Consider the following 20,433-nt stretch of genomic DNA (forward strand, 5'->3'; position numbering starts at 1 on the left):
AAGTTGTATCTGTTGTCACATGTTTGTATCAGATTTAAACTTTTACATTTGCTTCTCTTACTCTGTTTGTGCATTTGTGGAGTTTGTGGTTTATCTGTTTTGGCATTTTGGTAATCAGGTTGAACAGATCTATACATCCTGAACTACTTTACCAGACAGTATACATTTCTTCTGGGTACTTATTCTACAGGAAGTACTTTAACATAGTGCTGAAAGATGTGCTGCACACATGTACGTATATTACATCTACCTTGTTACATCTGGGAAGATTAACTTGTTTTTTTTTCCTACAAACTTTTTTCTTATTTCACTGCAACAAGGACATTTCATATTAAATGCTGGATACAGATGCAAATAAATATAAAAACCATTTATTATTTTCAATCTTATAATCTGATGATGGGCTGCACAGTGGCGCAGTTGGTAGAGCTGTTGCCTTGCAGCAAGAAGGTTCTGGGTTCGATTCCCGGCCTGGGGTCTTTCTGCATGGAGTTTGAATGTTCTCCCTGTGCCTGCGTGGGTTTTCTCCGGGTACTCCAGTTTCCTCCCACAGTCCAAAAACATGACTGTCAGGTTAATTGATCTGTCTAAATTGCCCCTAGGTGTGTGTGTGTGTGTGTGTGTGTGTGTGTGTGCATGGTTGTTTGTCCTGTGTGTCTCTGTGTTGCCCTGCAACAGACTGGTGACCTGTCCAGGGTGACCGCGCCACTCGCCCGGAACGTGAGATGGGCACCAGCACCCCCCCAACCCCACCAAGGGACAAGGGTGTATAGAAGATGGATGGATGATCTGATGATGACAAACATCTTGGTGTTGGTATGAGATCCCAATAAATTACGTCAGTGGTTGTAAAGGGACATAACTGTAACATTTTCCAGGGTTGGTAATAATTCTGCATGTCTGCCTCAACATTCTAGACATTTATTCAGTTTTTCCTTTGTTTTCGCAAGCATCTGTCACTCAAAGTCGCAGCCTAGAAGCTCTAGTCTCATGGTGATGGAGTTCGACCAGCTTTTGGGGACGACTCGGATAAAGCGAGTGAAGATGGGAGGATAGATGTAGTTCCTCACGTGGTCGCTGTTGTTTGTGTTTCCATCAAACATCTAGATGAATGAAATAGACAGAGAGAGAGAGAAAGAAAGAACGTCTTTCAACATCAAGAAAAGCTTCAGTACGAGAAAACATACTTGTGCTCTCTACATCGGCTCACCTTTACAGTTACATCATCATTGTCCATGTAGTAGGTCCAGTGTATCCCATTGTCACTGTACTGCAGGGCATACTTGCTGACATACATCTCCTTCATCATAGACTTGGCTCCCTGTGTTATGATGCCTGTGATCTTCTTAATGCGAGGCAGTTCCACCTGGAGCCACTGGTGCATGTCATTATTCTGAATAAAACACAGCACAAGGACACTTTGTGAAATAGTTGACATATTTCCCAAGGTTTTACCCAATTTACGTCTATTCAGAATTAGAAAAATTTTTATTGGAAGTTTTTCCATTTTGTCACATGACAACAAGTGATTTCAGTGTGTTTTATTGGCACTCTATTCAAAAGACCAACATGAAGAAGTGTAGAGGTGGAAGGAAAATAATAGATGTTTGTCAAAATTCCTCCAGAGCTGAAATGTCTCCAGTGATTACTACCTTAGCTCTCCATGCGTTGATGGAGCCCTGCTTGTTGAGGCGACCGAGAGAGGCTTTCCAGTTTCCAACGTACCACCTGGATTCCTCAGAGCTGGCTGTGATGCGTCTGTCCTCTATCAGCCCGCTCTCCATCCCCAAAGGCACGGAGCAGCCTGAACACAGACAAGCATAATATTTCAATGCTTTAGCCACTAGGTCAGCATGTAGCTGATCGTGGAGTTCAAGGGGAAATCGACTATTGATTACCTTTCCTTTTTCTTTCTGTTGTTTTTTTTTTCCCTTTCGGATTACTCAAAGTAGCTTGCACTGAATCATGCTTTTATGAAAAGTGCTGTGCGTATATATTTCCAAAAGCTGTATTGATCCTCAACAATCTTTATGAAATACACAACTTTATACCAATACTTTGTAAAAGTCCTGGGGCTACAGTAAAACCAAGGAGAGCTTCACCTACTGTCATAGTGATTTGATTGGCGGTTCTGTCCAACAATCTGGAATCAGTGTAATTATTGCTGTAACTGCAGACCAGTGAAGCTAATGCTGTATGATGATATGCACCATTTTGTAATTAAAAACAGAACCAATTTTTCTTCATATGTACCTGAACCCTAACATGCCTATCTCAGATATGATGTAGATAGTTGTGTTATAAAACACTCCAATCAGGCATTACATTATGACTACTGAAAAGTAAAACAAGTAGCACTTATCTTTTCATCATGACACCTGTTCTGAGTGGCATAAACCAGAGAGCAAGTCATTGTTTTTTTTTGTTTTTTGTGTTTTTTTTGTCCACAAAAAACTAGAAGCAGGAAAAATTAGCAAGTGTAGGTTTAACAAACATCTGATTGTGATGGTTTGAATCCCGGATCACAGCATCTCCAACGTGACCCTCTTTGTTGGGTATTCCTGTTCCTGGTCTACAGTTGTGGGTGTCTTATCAAAAGTGGTCCAAGAAAAGAACAGTGGTCAACTGGGCGACAGGGCCTGTTTGGACATTGTAGGCATTGGAAATGTGAAGCCACCAAATAAAAAAAAGATTTGGGTTCCTGAGTCCAACTGTTGGAGATTACACCAAACACACAGCAAACCAAACTAGTGTCTCTTTGACTTTCATCCACATTAACTTGCTAATCAAAAGTCTTACCGTCAAGCTCACAACCGTAGAACTCCATGCGGATTGTTGCCGCATTGTACCAGGTGATAGGGTGGAGCCTAATGAACTGTCCAATCAAAGGAGGAAAGAAGGTGTTTCTCTTTGTCTGAGAGGCTTCCTCGTTTCCTTGAAACGTCTGAGTACACAAGGACAAACACGGGGGCATAAACAAGTGATCATGCGTGTGTCCATTCTGAAAGTGAATGATTCAAACTTCCCTACCTTCCAGAATTCTCTGCTGTCGCCTTTGTAAAAGATCCACTTGCGGCGGTCGTTGCTGTACGAGATGGAGAAATTTGTGGCATACTGGGGATGGAACTTCTCCCAGGCTCCTTGTGTGGCCACCTGGCTGATCACAACTGGCCGCTTGAAGTCCACCTTATAGCGGAGGTCCACATGTAATAGATTAAGTAGATTGAGTGCTTTCTTTTTGTACTTAAAACGTTAGATATTCCTAGTTCCTGTTAGGGAAACCAATAGGAATACCCCTTGAACACTGGAAAAGTTGAGCTAACTGAGAAATCCAGATTTTTGTATCCAATATGGCAGCTTCCACAGGAATGTCTTTCTGACAGTTTTTATCTCATTAAACTGGTTAAAGCCAAAGTAAAATATGTATCTTTGGATGTGTTCCTTTTGTGTTTAAATACAAAAAATAGCCTGAAAAATATTGTTATTGGCTCGTATTGCTAATAGTACACAATAGCGCCAAGGTAAATCCCACCATTCAGAAAGTCTTTCCTGTCTAGTTCCAAGTTCTGACTTCCAAAACAAACTGAATACAGCACAAGCAGAACGAAAATGTATAGACTGAAAAATATAGAACTCCTACCTGAATCCAGTTGCCTTTCTTGTCTGTGCTCCATGCATTGTATTGACCCCAGTTATTTAGCCTGGCAAGATGGGGCGCCCAGTATCCTTAATATGTGGACAGATATTTGTATTCATATCATTTTCAAAGTGGCTGGCTGGAACAGAATATCAGGAGGGGTATGACTACCTCTGGAACTGCTGGCTGTGATCTGGTCATTTTTCACGCTGCCCAACTCAAGACCCATTGGATGGTAGCAATCTTAAATATAAAAAAATATCATGGCTAAAATACAACACATCAATGTAAGATAATTGCTTAAGGAAAAAAAAGTTTTTCAACCCCAAAAATTGTTGTTGGATGGACTTTTTTAAAAAGATGAACAATTTCTTTGCTAAATTTACAACTAGTAAGCACCCTTATAAAAAAATATGTGAAAAACCCACTTCACAATAAATTTGTATTTTATTCCAAAAGCATAATAACACTTCTTTCTTTTCTTTTTTTTTTTTTTTTTTTTTTTAAAAAAATCTAGATTTTAAATTTAAACAAAACTCATATATGGAATAATTGTGTTTAACAAAAGGAATTGATCAAAATTCTACAATTGATCAAATTTAAAGCTGTGTAACTTAAAAAAAATATGGTTTTTACATATTTGATAAAACTGTCAATACGTCATGACATTGTAATATAACACAGATAATCTGTGAAAAAATAGTTCCTTTGCCTTCTCCCTATGAACCTGCTGTCATCTACATGAACACACCTCTGTCAGAAACAACCAATCACTGGGTATTAGTGCTGACTATCACCCTTGTGTATGAGTAGATACAAATTAAAAAATCTAAATATAACCCTTCTTGCATTTTCTATTTAAAAATATGGAATGTTTTAAATTCTATATTTAAAAAAGTTAAAAAAATATACTTTGAATTTCAACTATTCTGACCTGTGAGTCAAAAACATTGGTCTCCACACTCACTGATTTTAGGGCTTTTGTATGTATCTTTACCAGCAAGAGTAATAATTGTGTAGGTCATTCTACCCAAAATGTAAACTACTTGTCATTGCCAGTTTTTTAGTCTCATGATAAATGTACAATATACGACTATGCACAGCTGTACTCACCATTATCTATAACCAAGAAGAGCGTCTGCATCCCCTTCTTTTGGTTCAGACCAACTTCCGTCTCCAGCTGCCACAGCCCAGGTTTGGATGGATGCATCTCCAGAGTTGCAAAGCTCCCTGCAAAAATCCAGCAGTGTGTTACAAACACAACATGGATGTATGAACAGATAGAGGAGCTAATCTGTTTCTCACCAGGCAGCAGGGGAAACACAGACTGTCTGTAGCTCTTGGTCTTCACGTATTTGAACGTCTGCCCATGGAAGTAAACGCTGTGAACGTCTTTGGGGGAACCCATGTTGATCAGGTGCCACCGCACAAGCTGGTTGGTGTACATCCTCAGGCCCTTAAGGCTATATATTATTCCATTAATGGCTACATAAAAAAACACAGACAAAGCAGACAATTGGTTCCTCCAGGCTCTAAAATATCTTTCAACCATCTTGTCATATCATCCTCTTCTGAAATGAATTGATACGGTTTGAGCAAGACAAAAAGGTCATGGATTGTTACAGTGGAACTTGAGGTTCTCCATGTCGTAGTCATCCCAAACTCGTTTTCGGTACTTTCTTTGCATGACCTCCTGGTTTTTATTGTGGTACCAGCTCTGAGACTCATCAAAGGTCATGAAAAGCAGCACAAACTCCCTCGTGTTGAGTGGCTTGTTCTTCAGAGTGCCCTCTCGACACACCAGCAAAGGACCAATTAAGCCAGAGTTAATGTCCTTTTCCTGCAAGAAATGTTTTAGAAACACATTATTTATACAGTGTGTTGCGAAGTCTGCGTACCTCTTGAACTTTTCCTTATTTTTTGCTGGTGCAACTATCTAACCACAAACCACAATGTTTTCTATTGGGATTTTGAGAGTTAGAAATATTATTGACTCGAATAATATTATAACATTTGCTTCCAAATGAAAGTTTGATGAGTGCTCAATGGCACACATATCGACACATCGCTACAATTGATCTGTTTTAGGCCTAAGAGTTTTGTCAGCAAACATTAGAGAACCAAGAAACACAGCAGACAGGTCAGGGAAAAGCTACGAAGGGGTTTAAATCAGGCAAGAAGCTCCTCTTGTTTATCACTGGCTATGTAGGGGACGTGATGAAGGTTCCTCTGGTAAACCGCAACTACTTACGGGATTAACACCAGAGTAGTACGCCCAGGTCCGACACTCAGACTCATCCGGAGATGGCCCAACCATAGGACTGATTTTCCATATGTATGTGTAGGTGGTGTTGGGTTGAACTTCGTTGTCATATTTATACCAGTACTTGGAGCCGTCCTCGTAGGACAGACCCTCAAACTGCTTTGTATAGGAAACCCCATTGGGGTGTAGGGAGTATGGACGGTTGGCGTTGTTCTTGAAGACAATCTATAAAACAAGAGACAATGATTGATTTTATCATAGAAAGGTCACAATCTACCAGTTATTGTATGTTTGTTTACTCAGTTACAGCAAAAAGACAGTTTTCTTTACTTAGCCATTAGTACAATGGACCCCCCTCTTCTTCTTTTTTTCGGTGGAATGTAATTCCAAATTATGCGTATAAAATTTGCCTATTAAATTTGTTCTTAGAGCATATCTAAAATATTTGACAGAAAATGCTGCTTGGGAAGTTGAAATACTGCACCATTCACTGGTGTATGAAAAGCAGGTAGGTAATCCAGGTGTAACCCCCTTTGTTTTTGTTAATGGTGATTGACTGTAACGCCAAGAGAAACGATAAGGATGATAGGAGACGTTACCTTCTACACTGTGCTCATTATTAAATTTATTTTTTGTGTGTGCTTGAACTATTAAAATAGCTATTATAAGCATTTTTAGAGGGGATAATAAAGTCCTGAAGGTAAAATTTAGATGCTAATGGTAATCCTGTGCTCCAGCATTCCAAAACGTAGCTTTTCTCTGCAAAGTAATAAAACATTTATTTCCCAAAATAACATTTTATCTTCACTTCTGGTTTGCATTGTGAATTGGTTGTTCTGAAGGCTTAATGGATGTTCTTAGTTTAGTCTTAAGATAATATTAATTAACTTAGGACTAATTTGAACTATGTAACTCTCCTTCTGCTTCCCACCTTTTCCACAAGGAGCAGGAACAGGACAGTGGATATCCCCCACTATATCAACTTTTGAACTGCTACTAACAAACACTGTGAAAACTGTAGTAAACTATAACTCTTAAGTAGACTATAATTCTTAATATTAAACAACTTCTTTCCAATTAAGAACTTTTGTCAAAAGGTTTTTGATAATAAAATTGTTTTGATCTGAATCTTGAAGGGTGGCACTGTACACGTCGCTTACTTTTACTCTTGTTCGGTCAGTTTATTATCTCTAAATTTGAATCATGCATGTATATAAGTGAAAAAGCAGTCAAATGAAGAATAAAATTCAAAATCCTTCTGAGAGCAGCTAACTTACCATGATGCTTTGTCCAACCTCAGCTTTGATAACAGGCCCAAGGATGCCTAGATGCTCATCCATCTCCCCGCGGAGATCAGGAGTGCTGAAGCTCGCATCCAGGTAACCTCGGAAAACAGCTTTGGTGAATTTGGTCTCTAGCATGTTTTGCTGTGACTTATCGTGTCTCCTGTGGTAATAAAACAAACATCACATGAACTAAGTACTTTTTTTTTTTTAAATCTTCCCCTTCCCCAAAAATGCGTCCTCCATGTTCTTATTTGAGTTTACCTCTGTCCATAGCCAGCATAGTCCCATTCAACTTCTTCTGCAGCAATAAAGTATGTCTTGACATCAGGACCTGATAACTTTAAGTAGTGTTTAGTAGTTTCATCCAGGTTGAAATTCTTAATGTCCTCATGGCTGCTGTAGGGGTCTTTGAACGACACATACTCATACTCATTTTGTGTTACATCTTGTTCACTTATATCAGGTTGCTCTGGTTCATCTACAGGGACATACAGCTGATAGTCACTGAAATCAGGTCGGGGCAAAGCAATGACTATGGGGGAGTTAATCAACTCCTCCTCCTTGGTGACAGGCTGTGGTGCATTGGGCCTTGCCCCACGGGGGGTCAACCCTGGATTAAATCCTCGTGGGGAAAAGGGCAAACCACTCCTGGCCTGAGGCTTGTACACCTTCCTCCTCCTTGTTTTCATGCCTTCACCTTTCTTGGGTATTTGTCTGAGGTTCACTTTTTTGTACTTTCTGGGAGGTGGAGTTGTTCGTAGTGCTTTGTTCTCAAAGTATTTTTTCATGTGATCAGGAATCTCCTCAGGTACCGTGGAGTGAGTTCCGTCATAAGTCCAGTTGTGGCCTTGTGGGCTCAAGGAGACAGTTTTGATTGCCTCGGATTTGTTTTCTTTAACATAGATAAATATTTCCTCACTACTTTCTGAAGAACCAAACTCATCAGAACTGAGCAGCTTCACTGAACCACCAGAAAGAGAATGTTTGGATGAACCTATAGTCTCGTTAGAGAAACTTTCCATTGAAGAAGTATTGGACAACTCCCCAGGAAGAAGTCCTTTCTCGGAGCTCCTCCCTGCTGAACTTGATTTGGAGATGTTCACTGTACCGTTTTGTGATAGCTGATCTACGTTTAAAAGATGGGTTGCATTGCCAAGGCTGGGATTGGCAGAAACACTCACACCTTCAGTGGCATTCATTCGTAATTCAAGCTCTTGCTGCAAAGTCATGTTTGAAGTGTTTACGTCATTGTTTCCCGTGGTCTCCACCAACTCAAGACTGGTGAGGTTATCTTTGACCATGCTGCTGTTGTCAGCTTCCTTATCATCAAGTCCTAAAAGGGACAGTGATTGGTTTATTCCAACGGGTGGCATATCAGTTGACGTGTTACGGTCATCCTCAACTGTTGAAGTCTGTTGAAACCAGTGACTTCTGGTTGAGTCTACGTCGGTGTCAGACGCGTGCCCTTTGTAAAAGAACACATCGCCCCGAGTGAGTTGCACCTCAGTTTCATTGGGAAAGAATATGTCCATAGAGATGTTGCTACTGCCAGATGAATTTGATTCTGTTGTTCTATCTTTGGTATTTATTGGTAATGTAGTAAGATTAGTTGTGTCTTGTGATTGTACTGGCATGGTTTGATTGGTGGACTCTTGTTTCCCTGTGGGTTGACTGTCTGTCTGTAGTTCCCCCATAGTGATAGAGGTGGGTTGTTTGGATGAAGTGGAAAAGTTGACACTGTTGGCAGAGACATTCCCATGAACTGTTGAACCTGTACCATTGAGAAGTGTTGAGTTCATTGTCCCAGCAACTGTAATACTAGCATTATTTGGACTGCCTGCAACTACAGAACCAGTTCTGTTGGTGTTTGCTGTGCTTTGATTGCTCAGTGAATCACTGTCGCTGTTGAGAACAGTTGTGTCATAGTCAAGGAATGACTGAATCCTATTCTTCTGTACAGCTGTTGCATGTTTACTAATGCTGCTGTTGTGCAAGTTAGGTTCTGTAACATTTTGGTTGTCTACATATTTCCACTGAGTATCATTCATTGTAGTCTGATTTGAAAAGAACTCAGTTTTATTCTTTGTGTCCTTTACATTAGGATTAGCATCGCCGACCGTAGGAGCAATATCAAGATCATCATAGTCAACTAAACTCAAGTCCAGTATCTCCATATCTGAGTTACTGGACTGGTTCCTCAGCGACCGCAGACCTAATTCATCCGCAAACATGTCCGTGTAGTCATCGACCACCACTGGTTCTGTGGGTACAGCTTTTGATTTCTCCTTTTCTTTTTCGATATCCTCAAAAGTTGGGGGCTTCCACTGAGTAAATTCATCAACTACGTTCTTGTCATTGTCCTCATACTCATATTGAAATTCACGGTAGCACTCAACATCTTGAAACTTCACACGCATTCCCTTTGTTGTTTCGTGAGTATTCAACGATGCCAAAAGCCAGACACCTGTTGTGAGACAAATACAAATACAAATGTTTGGTAAACAAGTTTTACGAATAAAACAAAGAGATAAAAAAAGTGACTTTGTAGTTGGCTGTTGTCACCTTTGTTGTCCATGGTTATCTTGATGGTCTCTCCAGTCATTGGATAGAGGCTGAGAATGTCTTCAGTTCTGTGATTCAGCTCGAACGAATGGCCATAGAAAGTAGCTGTCTGAATGTAGTCCTGTGCTCCAAGGCTGGACACATGCCACGTTGGAACCTCACCGTTGCAGAAGCCCAAATCAGGGCCACTCTCAAACACATAACCATTTATTGCTGTAAGTTGAAAGAAGATGGAAATCAGATGTCTGAGAAACAGCTGGAAGAAATACACAAGAAGTCCCTACAATTAAAGAGTACGTGTTGATACAGGTAAATATTACATTGGGCTAAAAGGAATGTTTTTAATGATGACTTTATCTCCTTTTCATCGATACCATTATCAAGATCGGTGCTGCTAACTGTATTGTGGTAACAGTAAGACTCACTGTGCATGACATTGGACTTATAAAAGTCTGGGTCGGCTTTGTTGACTTTGGATTGATCATAGCAACGGCGAATGTTTTCGTCCAGATACCAGCTCTTGTTCTCATCGAATACTGAAAACACAGCATGCTGTTCCTTGTCTGCTCTCAGCTGCAAAAACAAAGGGAAGTTTTTTCTAAGTTACTTCTTAGCTCATCTTTGAAGAACATGTCACTGGGTTATGAATATGTTAAAGGTCTTTTCTTCTGCACGTTTTTCTTTAGATGATGTAACTGAAGGATTCCTCAGTTGAAAAATCCAGTTGAACCAAAATTTTGAAAATGATTGTAACTATTAGTTCCTTAAAGCCCCGAGAACGCTTCGGATGTAATTTGGAGCTAGATTAATAAACCAAACAGGAAATAGCATAACCTGAACAAAGTTATAATAGTTAACAATAATAAAAAATGTTTTTTTGAAAATGGTATCTTCTGTTGGGTAGTCATTACCAAATGGATGCATACATATAACACTTTGACCTTTCTGAATTCTGCACCTAAAAATTAACAAAAGTACAAAAACAAACTAAACGTACTGCTATGACTAATAAAAACTAAACTAAAATAGAAAATAATATTTAATTAATAATAAAAAGTAACCAACACACTCCAAAAACTAATTAAAGCTGAATTAGACAAAGAGTCACATCCAAATAAAACTAAACTTTAATGAAAAACCCACAACGATCATGACCCTGGTCCTGACCTGTACGTTCCTGACGTCAAGGGATTGACTCTTGCAGATGAGCATGGGTCCTATCAGGCCTGACGCAATGTCCCGCGTCGTGTTCACGGCGCTGTGATACATCCGCGTCAGGCACCGGGAGTCTCCATCCAGAGGCTCGTTCTCCTCCAGAACCTTCCACACGTAGGTGCGCGTTTCACCTGGCTGAACGGCATGGCTCTGGTTTCCTGGTTGATTATGTTGCAAGCAACTCCGTCACTTCACGTATTTAAAATCTCTTATGTTTTGTTTGATGTCGTATCTGGGGAATAGTCTATACCTCCTTCTGGATAGCTGACTCCCTCCTCTGACTTTTCTACAGTCAGGCCGTGTGGGTAGATACTGTAAGGCCTCGAGGCCAAATTCTTAAAAACAATCTGTGAAAGAGGAAAAAAGTGCATCAAGCCACAATCTAATCTGGCAAAAATGATCACACAGTTCCTGCTATTCTGTTTAAAATTGTGCCAGCACCAAATTTAGGAATGTAAGTGTTTGGCTTTGGCGTTTATCCTTATACGTTCTATTTCCTAAGTCTAAGGTTTTCCGCTCTGTTACAGTCTTACTGTGATGATGTCTCGGATTTGCGCTCTGATCACTGGACCCAAGATGCCCAGCTCATTCTTCCTGTGCTCATTTGCCACCTTTTCAGTGAATGATTCATTTTTGTAGTGAGTGTACACCGCCTTCTTGTACTTTGCTCCGATACGGCGTGCCGACTGTGTCAGGTACTGGAGCTTGTAGTCTCTAAACAGAGAGAAAACTCATGTTTAGTGCAGCTCTGAGATAGCGAGTTTTCATGTTTCATGTCTTTGTGGGGAATGATAACTGACCCCATTTATCCTCCTATAATAACACCAAGTCAACTTGAGTTTAAATCATAGACCAGATTTAAACCAGATTGAAATTCTGCGACATGACTTTGAAGGGGCAGCATTACGTGTTTTTAAGCCACATAATATCATTTTAGAACAAAATCAAGTAACTATGTTAACGTCACTTGTGATAAAAAATAATATATATCAAATATAACATAAAAGAAATTTGACTTCCTAATTTAACGACTTGAAATTGAGCCTCTGTCTCTTTAAAAACTGCTGCTCTTTCTGAAACTCCGCCTTCAGGAAGTCATCACAACATGGCTCCTCTATTAACCCTTTAACAACGTTTTTACCAGCGTTGCACTGAGAAGTAGCTGCTATAATGAGCTCAGTTCCATCAGGTGTTTGCTAATTGCTGCTGGCTAGTCTGAAGGAGCAGAGCAGGGGAGGGCTGCTCTGTGAGGCGGAAGCTCGGAAACTTGGAAACTGCAGCTGCGTCTTGATGGCGGCGCTCGGTCCACCCATTGTTTTGCGCAGCTGAATGGTTGCCACGGGACATTAAATGATTTTCAAACATGCATGAAAGAATCAAGGCAACACCACATGTATGTTTTTGATAACATTAGAACATATGTAAAGCTCAAAAAGGTTGATTTTGCATAATACTGCCCCTTTAAATACACCAGTGACGCTCTAAAGCCTTCCAATGTGGTGAAAACAGTGACGTTTTATTTAAACCCCGATGCACTGAAGTTAAACTCCCATTGTCGGTTACAATGTTGACAATCTATACGTCAAAATAAAGTTGCTCACTGATCAATGTGTTTGTTGCTGTCCTTTGAATAGTCCCAGACTATTTCTTCCGCAGCAATATAATACTTCCACTCATTGCTGTGTCGTCGCTGGTAGGTTGTCATCTTTCTCACGGGTTCCTTAAACTCTTCACACTTCCTCACGTCCACAAAGCCGTGCATGCCAGCTGCAAACCGATCAGACGCATTCAAGTTGTTTCGGCGGGAAAGAAAATGGTACCTCTGTTGGTTTAAATGTTCAGGTCCACCCACCTTCCATGTGCTTGGTGGTGAAGGAGGAGAGCAGCCAGCGGCCTGCGTAGGCAGAAACCAGGCTGGCGGTGGCGGAGGAGCCGCTGATCAGCCCCACTGACGACACTTTGTGGCCGCTGTGCGTCAGGACCTGGCCGTTCATGTGAACTGAGAAGACCTCGGGTTCTGAGCTCATGCCCACCAGGTGCAGGCTCACAGGGGCGTGGGCACATATACTTACATCTTGGAGCAAAAACATTAAAGTTTTAATTAGAATTGAGCCAAAACAAGATATTTTTCACTCATTGAACAACAGATTGTAGCAGTTATTCTGAATTTCATAAATATCATCAACATTACACTACAGTATATCTGTCTCTGCATTATGTGGTGAGGGTGTGGTATGATACATATTCTGTGAAGAAAATCGAGCTACTCTGCATTCAGTGCTATTTAGAAACAAACAATCAGAGCCAAAAGGCAGGACTTACTGCTGTCAATCACCCTCGCTCATCCCACCCTCTACTTCACTCTACTATAGCTTTGTTCCTAATAGCCTGCTAGCTAGTGTAGCCACCAATGACTGCAGATAAATGGTTTTCCTGTAATGTGAGTTGTTTATCCACCTTTAGCACAAATAGTAGCAAGTAATCAGGATTATTGGCAGCACTAAAACCCTCCTTGCTCTGATTGGTTGCTTTTGATTGGGAGGGGAGTATTTCTACAAATGACAGTTGTAGCTCAGGGAGGAGATCGATTTTTTCACAAACGATCTGTCTCATACTGTCGGGACATGCTGACAGTTTTATCAAATACGTGTAAACATTTGTTTTAAGTTTGCTTCTTTAAAGTAAAGAAGATACTGCCTTTTTAAGCTAACACTGTATACTTTAGAATACTTTGTCTACCAGCTAAGTCAGGCTGCCACAGAATGACATTAGTGTCTCAACTCAGGGATGATAACAAAGGTTTACTGGAGGCATACAGGTATCGCCGATACCGACACTTTGATTATTTTAGTTTGATATACTGACACATTGTTTCTGTGGGTTTTCCTTTGAATTATTCGGTTAAACCATTGGATAGAATTTGGACGACAAGGGCCTGTGAAATACTTTAATAACATATCAACATGATAAAAAGAAACAATAGTAAAACAGCGTGAATTTCAAAACAAAATCTTTTTTGAGGTAGAGCTGTACAAAAATAAAATACAATTTCAAGAGGGAATCTGAAACTAATGTATCAGTCTTAGTTGCTTAGCTAGAATCAATCTGACATTGATACCGACTTGATATCAGTTCCTAGTTAGTATATACCAAATGTAAGTGCGCCCTCAATCCAAAAGTTGCTACAATGACCCAATACACTAACCAGGCAAGGATCCCCATGTGTATCCGTTGATAGTGTATTTGACGTGGTCATCTGAAGAGCGTCCACTTGGAGTGTACAAACTTTGTTTCTCGTCAAAGACCCCAAAGAGAAACACAAACTCCTTGTGGATGCCGTTCTGCTGTCCCGATTCGTCCAAGGTGCCTTTAACCAGTAGGAAGACCAAAGAGACATTAAATCCAATCTTTAATTCTCACAAAACAGAAAGAAGTTATCAACACACAACACTGACCGTTCTTGCAGACGAGCAAAGCACCGATGAGGCCAGAGTTGTAGTCCTGCACCACGTTTTGGTGGGAGATGTAGGTGTAGGTGAGACAGTCGGGATCATCGGGCAGCGGGGAAACGTCTGGCGTCACCTCCCAGGTGTAAACATGTTCACCATTAGGCTGCACGATGTCGTCCTCTTTTTCCTTCTGTGATGTGTTGTCAAAGTAGTTGGCTCCTGTGGGGGGAAAAAAGCCCTTTTCTTTCACTTACATGCTAATTTCTATGTCGAAGCTAGCTTCAGAGCTAGCTTAGCTAGTTTAGAGTAAAGGTGAGGATTTCAAACCAGAGATGGCCATACATACTGTACATCTTCTGCTTGGAGGACTAGATCCGAATCATTGAACTTCACCTCAACCTGAGCAGTTAGAAACTTTCCACGGCTGGGTTTGGATAAAACAAGCTAATGTCAAACTTCTGAATTACCCCTGATCTCAAAATGCACTGTGATGCTCAAGTAGCTACAGAATAGTTTTCCGTTGGCATAAATCCTGCCCGACATTTTGTAGATTAAGACCATGAACGGGATTTAAATACCATATTATTTTTTGAAAAATATTTTTGAAATAATTGGTCATTGTCTCAAAAACACATAAACTAGCCCACAAGTAACTTCTCAGCAAGATATAGCAGCTTGCTTAAAGTCAATAATTCCTTAATTTTGATGATAAGGCCAGATTATTTCACTCATAACATGAGAAAAATGTCTTGTTTTAAGTTAAACAGTGAAACTATTGTTTATTTTTTCACCAATACTAAGAAATCATTTGCTTGAAAGAAGCTTCCATATCTAACATAGAAGTTAGATTAGTTTTATTCCAAGTCTTCAAAGACATTTGCACCAGAAACAAACCAAAAAGACTTGGTAAGATTTTGTGTTTTTGCCACTTTTTTTTTTTTTAACATGACAAAAACCTGGGATGTTAGAATTTTGAGGACCGTGATATAAATATTTGCTCCTGTACAACATTGACCAAGTTTAGGTCAGAGAAAATCTGCAGTAAATTCAAACTTGTGAACCCAGGACTGTTTTCTAAAGTCCTTGCAGCTGGGTTTCATATCCTGCCTGGAAAAAAGGAACAGTTATGAGTAGGATGTTTATGTCAGTGATGAGAGGACTGACACACAGCTGCTAACCTAAATGGTCAGCAGTGAGATGCATAACATCCCTGTGGTGTGCAAACTCCTCAGTAGATTATTGACCAACTCTGAAATTCCTTAAAACGAATGAAGAGGAAATAAACTCCTTCCTGTAAACAGTTCTTTAATTAACATTTCCTCTGTGGATTCAGTTTAATCACAGAGGAATTAATTTGACATTAAGCATCACCTGAATTTCTTAATTTCCTAAAATAAACTATTTGTCTCAGCTGTCTTCCCATGCGTAAGAACACGCACTGCAAAAACACAAAATCTAATTTCTGTTGCAAACATCTTAGTATACTTGAAATAAGACAAAACTAACAAGTCACTGTTATTTAAGTCAATAATTCCTTAATATTGATGAAAAAATATTAGTTTTATTCAGACATGATGTCACTTAATAATCTACCAATTATTAAATGAAATAATAATTAAGTGAAATTAATAACATGTCTTGTTATTTCACTTTTATTGTCCAAACAAGCAAAACAACACATATTTTTATTGTGTAAGTAAAATTATCTTCCCATTAAACAAGTCCTTTTTCCATCAATATTAAGGAATTATTGATTTATAACAATCTCCTATTTCTTGCTGAAAAGTTTCTTGTAAGTCAGTTAAGTCTTATTTCAAGTGGACTCAGACATTTGCACTACAACCTGGACCACAAACATTTGGTAATATTTTGTGTTTTTGCATTGTGGACAGTGATTTCCAAAGGCTTCAGGTCTTCTTCCTGTTGGACTTCAGAACCGTCTGCCTTGATAACCTGCCTGTCCTGGTTAATATGTTAGAAGAAGACAAACAGTTTTGTTTGCTGTATTGGTCAACGCTGCGTGAGCGATGAAGGGTCTAACAGCGACCCTAATACAGTGTGTGGCGTTCAGGGTTGGTCCCCTCAGTTGGGACACTTGGTTAATGCCCCACTCACCCTCTGACTGCTTGCCATAAGCCACTCCGTGTGGGTGGATGCTGTACGCGCCGTAAGCCATGTTTCTGAAAGTGACGACAATGGTCTCCCCCTCCTCGGCCCTCAGCGTGGGCCCCAGCAGACCTGCAGAGAGAGGCAGAGGCACAGGATCCAGTTTCTTTATTTGGACTTGTGTGCGAGCAGTTCTGGGATTTGACGCAACGTGAAAACACACCGGGGGCAAGTTTGGGACCCCTCTCATGCTTTCTGGGTAATTATTAAATACTGTGGTGGAACAGTGTTGAAAGTGAGTTCTCTATTTTATTTTTTTCATCATCACAGACCAGAAGTCTGCAAGCTTCACAATCCAGAGAGCATTTTTTTTTGTCCTCAGTTCATCAACAAAAAAACAGTTTAGACACATTTTCTATAATAACAAAAAATTTTTTTTAAAGAGTAAGCCTGCAGAATGTCATTTTATTAAAAAGAAAAAGTTTTAAACATATTTTTGAAAATGTCACTATGTTGTGACAGTTTATTCTGTGAAATAATCTGTGAAAAGATCAACCTCCTCCTCCTCCCTGAGCTACTATTGCTGTCTGAAGTAATACACGGTCCCCAGTCCAAATCAACCAATCAGAGCCAGGAGGCGGGCCTTAATTCTGTCAGTCAACCTCGTGAACGTGGTGCTAAATGTGCTAATGGTTGAGAAACAACTCAGCGTTACAGGAAAACTGTTTACCATCATCATCATCAGTGGCTATGCTAGCTAGACCTAACATTTGTGAGCTGCACACACATGGCCATGGTTATCAGCACTAAGACCCGCCTCTTGACTCTGATTGGTTGTTTGTAGTTAGAACTGGGTAAAGGCAGAGAAGCTCTTCTTTTCTCTTTTTTTTTTTAGATTATCTGCACCATGTCATACTGTCACATCATAGTGACACTTTCAACAAATATTTAATAAATCTATATTATTAAATATTGTTAAATCTATATTATTAAATATCGATTATAAAAGTTACACACTGCAGCTTTAATAATTGAAAAAATGGCTTTTGAAAATCTTTTCCATCTGATATAAAAAAAAATTGGATGACCTAAAACATTTAAGTTTGACCAAAAAACAAAATAAAAAGCAATATTTAAAAATAAATATTTGTTCCCAGCCTGGTACCAGATGGTCGTAGGAGTACCAGGATGATTTGATGCCCTCCTTCTATGGAAAATTGTTTAAAAATATATATATTTCTGCTGTGGGAATCAACTTTTGAGGCAGAGTTTCTACATGATCAGGGCCTGGCCATTGGCGTGTTTACCTCCAACCGCACTCACCTAACCAGGGCGGATGAGTCTTAGCCTGGCTGAAGGTTTCGTCATATTCCCGAAAAACCACTTTCTTGTAGGTGGGATCCTGCCTGAGGAATGGTGGGAAAATACAAAACATCAATCAGCAAGCCAGCAGGAAGGGAATCTCCTCGTTTAGTCATGGTAAAAACAAACAACTCCGCCTCAAAAGTAAAGGAAATGAGTTAGTATTTAGATCTGTGTGGTCAACACAGGCTGTGATGACGGTCATGTGACACCAAATGCAAAATTACTGTCTGGTTTCACACAAGTAAAGCATGTGTGTGATTTGATGAAACAGTCAACGGCCTGCAGAATCACTTTTAGCTGAAATCTTGAAGATCGTGTGTGGGTTTTGGTCAAACATCTCCACTTTGTCTGAAGCATGTTGTTCAGGAAGTCATACCACGTGCATCTGCAAATTCAACTTTGCAGATATAGGTTGCGTTTCTGTGCTTTCCTTTTTTATTTAAATAACTTTCCTTTCACAGGCATTTGAAATATTAAATACTTGTCTAATACACTATCCTGAACATCAATATCATCCATGTTACGTTTGACATGTATATTCTATGACAGTGGTGTTATAGTTTGACAGTAAAAATACAGCAATTAGATATTTTCAATAACAATAAGTGCTAGGTACGCTAGAACCTATGTACCAAATTATTATGTGGCAATAAATTTGATCATTACCAAATTACCACAATTTACTTAGAGGTCAGTTCCTCCTGTAACATTACACATTGTGCTAACAGGAAATTACACTTATGTTGATAATTTCATGGCAATACCATCTTATTACACAGCTGAAGTTGGAAGTACTTCCTGAAACTAACTTTATGCATACATAATTATATTGTATGTCTGATTTGCAATATGTATAATGTATTATCTTCCTCTCCCATTTGCGCTTTCATGCCTTGAAATTACCAAATGATTTGCGAAACTGCAGAAATGCAAAATGTGATACACCATATGTGGGAGAATTTAATTATCACTTGTTGATAGTCCAGAAAATCTGTTTAAGAATATAAGCCACCACATAAATTAATAGTATTGCAATTTATTATATATGTTTTTTTTACACATAAATTGACCAAAATACCCTGTTAAATAAAAAAAAGAAAGAAAAAAAAAAGTAACCAACGTCTCACCAGGAGACCGGAAGTGAGGAGCCCCGCCCCTTGCTCTGCAGACAGAGTTTGGGGAAGAAGATGGCGGTCGTCCTTTTTTTCTCTCACTGACGCTGTTATACCCCCGTCCAAAAATGTGGAGTGACAAGTTAATTTGGATCTGATTTGTAATTTCATACAGAGATGTGCTCAAACATTTAAAAAAAAAAAATAAAAAAAGTGATTTGTTAGGATCACAGTTAGCTACATTTTGGCTACAACGGTCACATAACGGTCCGTTCTGAATATCGCTACATGTATCTTTTAGCTCCGTTCCACCCTGACATACGTTGTGTTGTGTTATCTGTTCAAAGGGAATTATTATTATTATTATTATTATTATTATTATTATTATTATTATTATTATTATTATTATTATAGACGTTACTTTTTCTCCCTTGCTGTGTAAACAATTAAACTGTACGGTCAGTAGTTATTCGAAACCCATTAGAGCTTAATGGTTGTTCATTATAACATGTCCATGTTGGATTATTTAACATAATTAGTCCTCTTATTTGAGAAATGTTTTTTTTTAATGTACATCTGTGGGCTCTGGGTTGATTGGTGGGAGTTGATACTGTTTACTGAGGTGAAGGCTGTGTGGTTGTTTGGTGGCAGCAGGGACACAGGAATGTGATTGTGCTAGGAAATGTTAATGATTTTATGATTTCAAGAATTTGTAATAAAAAAAAGACAGTTTGGGGAAGAAGATGGCGGTTGTCCTTTTTTTTCTCTCACTGACGCTGTCCATCGTTACAGGCTCCACCAAGACCAAAGAGGAAGCAGAAACACATCAGAAGAAGAAAGACAAAACATAATTTGTTACAATCGTCCACTATGAGCTGAGACGTGTAACAAAAACGCACTACTTTATTTTTCCCTTTTTTCCTGGATCTGTTTGATACAAAATAACTTCTTTTAATCAAAAATTTAGATGGTAACTGATAAATTTGTGTAATACAATGGAATATTAGGGCCATCATAAATATATATATAAAAAAAAATAGGAGTAAATTTCTGCCAAACTATTCTGAAATTTTGGGAGTAGTCTCAAAAATCCTCAGGAAAAGAACAAGAACATTTCTAATTGTGAAATGTTGACAATTTTTTATTTAAAAAGATTTTTTTTAAAAACTCAGAAATTTTGAGGGGAAAAATTTTGGACATTTCTGTCTTCCAAAAGCCAAAAAGAGTTTCAAAGCTCTACATTTTTTGACTTTTGAAATTTCCTATTTTTTTTCTGGAATTTTTTTTCCCATTTTTGACAAGAAAAACTTGTCACTTTTCAAACTCTTTTGCTTCCACTCCCTGATCAAACATTGGTACCCTGACATACTTTGTGTTGTGTTATCTGTTCAAAGGGAATTATTATTATTATTATTATTATTATTATTATTATTATTAT

The 20,433-nt window shown here is 39.1% G+C and overlaps 1 protein-coding gene across 2 annotated transcripts in view; it reads right to left on the reverse strand.

Moving 5' to 3' along the window:
• Positions 1–627: 627 nt before the first annotated feature.
• The window catches only part of f5 (coagulation factor V), a 20,553-nt gene continuing 747 nt past the window's right edge, over positions 628–20,433 (reverse strand). The window contains exons 2-25 of one of the 2 annotated variants that reach the window (XM_008437406.2): positions 17,842–17,924; positions 16,528–16,650; positions 14,419–14,631; positions 14,169–14,330; positions 12,816–13,037; positions 12,565–12,730; positions 11,497–11,677; positions 11,214–11,310; positions 10,916–11,121; positions 10,174–10,321; positions 9,749–9,961; positions 7,448–9,650; positions 7,178–7,346; positions 5,889–6,125; positions 5,261–5,477; positions 4,943–5,122; positions 4,751–4,867; positions 3,809–3,880; positions 3,641–3,726; positions 3,031–3,186; positions 2,800–2,944; positions 1,653–1,804; positions 1,211–1,393; positions 628–1,103 (exon numbers count right to left, since the gene is read on the reverse strand). In XM_008437406.2, the coding sequence (XP_008435628.1) occupies positions 957–1,103; positions 1,211–1,393; positions 1,653–1,804; positions 2,800–2,944; positions 3,031–3,186; positions 3,641–3,726; positions 3,809–3,880; positions 4,751–4,867; positions 4,943–5,122; positions 5,261–5,477; positions 5,889–6,125; positions 7,178–7,346; positions 7,448–9,650; positions 9,749–9,961; positions 10,174–10,321; positions 10,916–11,121; positions 11,214–11,310; positions 11,497–11,677; positions 12,565–12,730; positions 12,816–13,037; positions 14,169–14,330; positions 14,419–14,631; positions 16,528–16,650; positions 17,842–17,924 (5,878 nt within the window). In that variant the 3' untranslated portion in view covers positions 628–956. The remainder of the gene's footprint in view (positions 1,104–1,210; positions 1,394–1,652; positions 1,805–2,799; positions 2,945–3,030; positions 3,187–3,640; positions 3,727–3,808; positions 3,881–4,750; positions 4,868–4,942; positions 5,123–5,260; positions 5,478–5,888; positions 6,126–7,177; positions 7,347–7,447; positions 9,651–9,748; positions 9,962–10,173; positions 10,322–10,915; positions 11,122–11,213; positions 11,311–11,496; positions 11,678–12,564; positions 12,731–12,815; positions 13,038–14,168; positions 14,331–14,418; positions 14,632–16,527; positions 16,651–17,841; positions 17,925–20,433) is intronic. The other variant, XM_008437415.2, reaches the window with a different exon arrangement.

The sequence above is a fragment of the Poecilia reticulata genome, linkage group LG2, assembly GCF_000633615.1.
Source record: "Poecilia reticulata strain Guanapo linkage group LG2, Guppy_female_1.0+MT, whole genome shotgun sequence".
In the NCBI taxonomy this organism is placed as follows: Eukaryota; Metazoa; Chordata; class Actinopteri; order Cyprinodontiformes; family Poeciliidae; genus Poecilia; species Poecilia reticulata.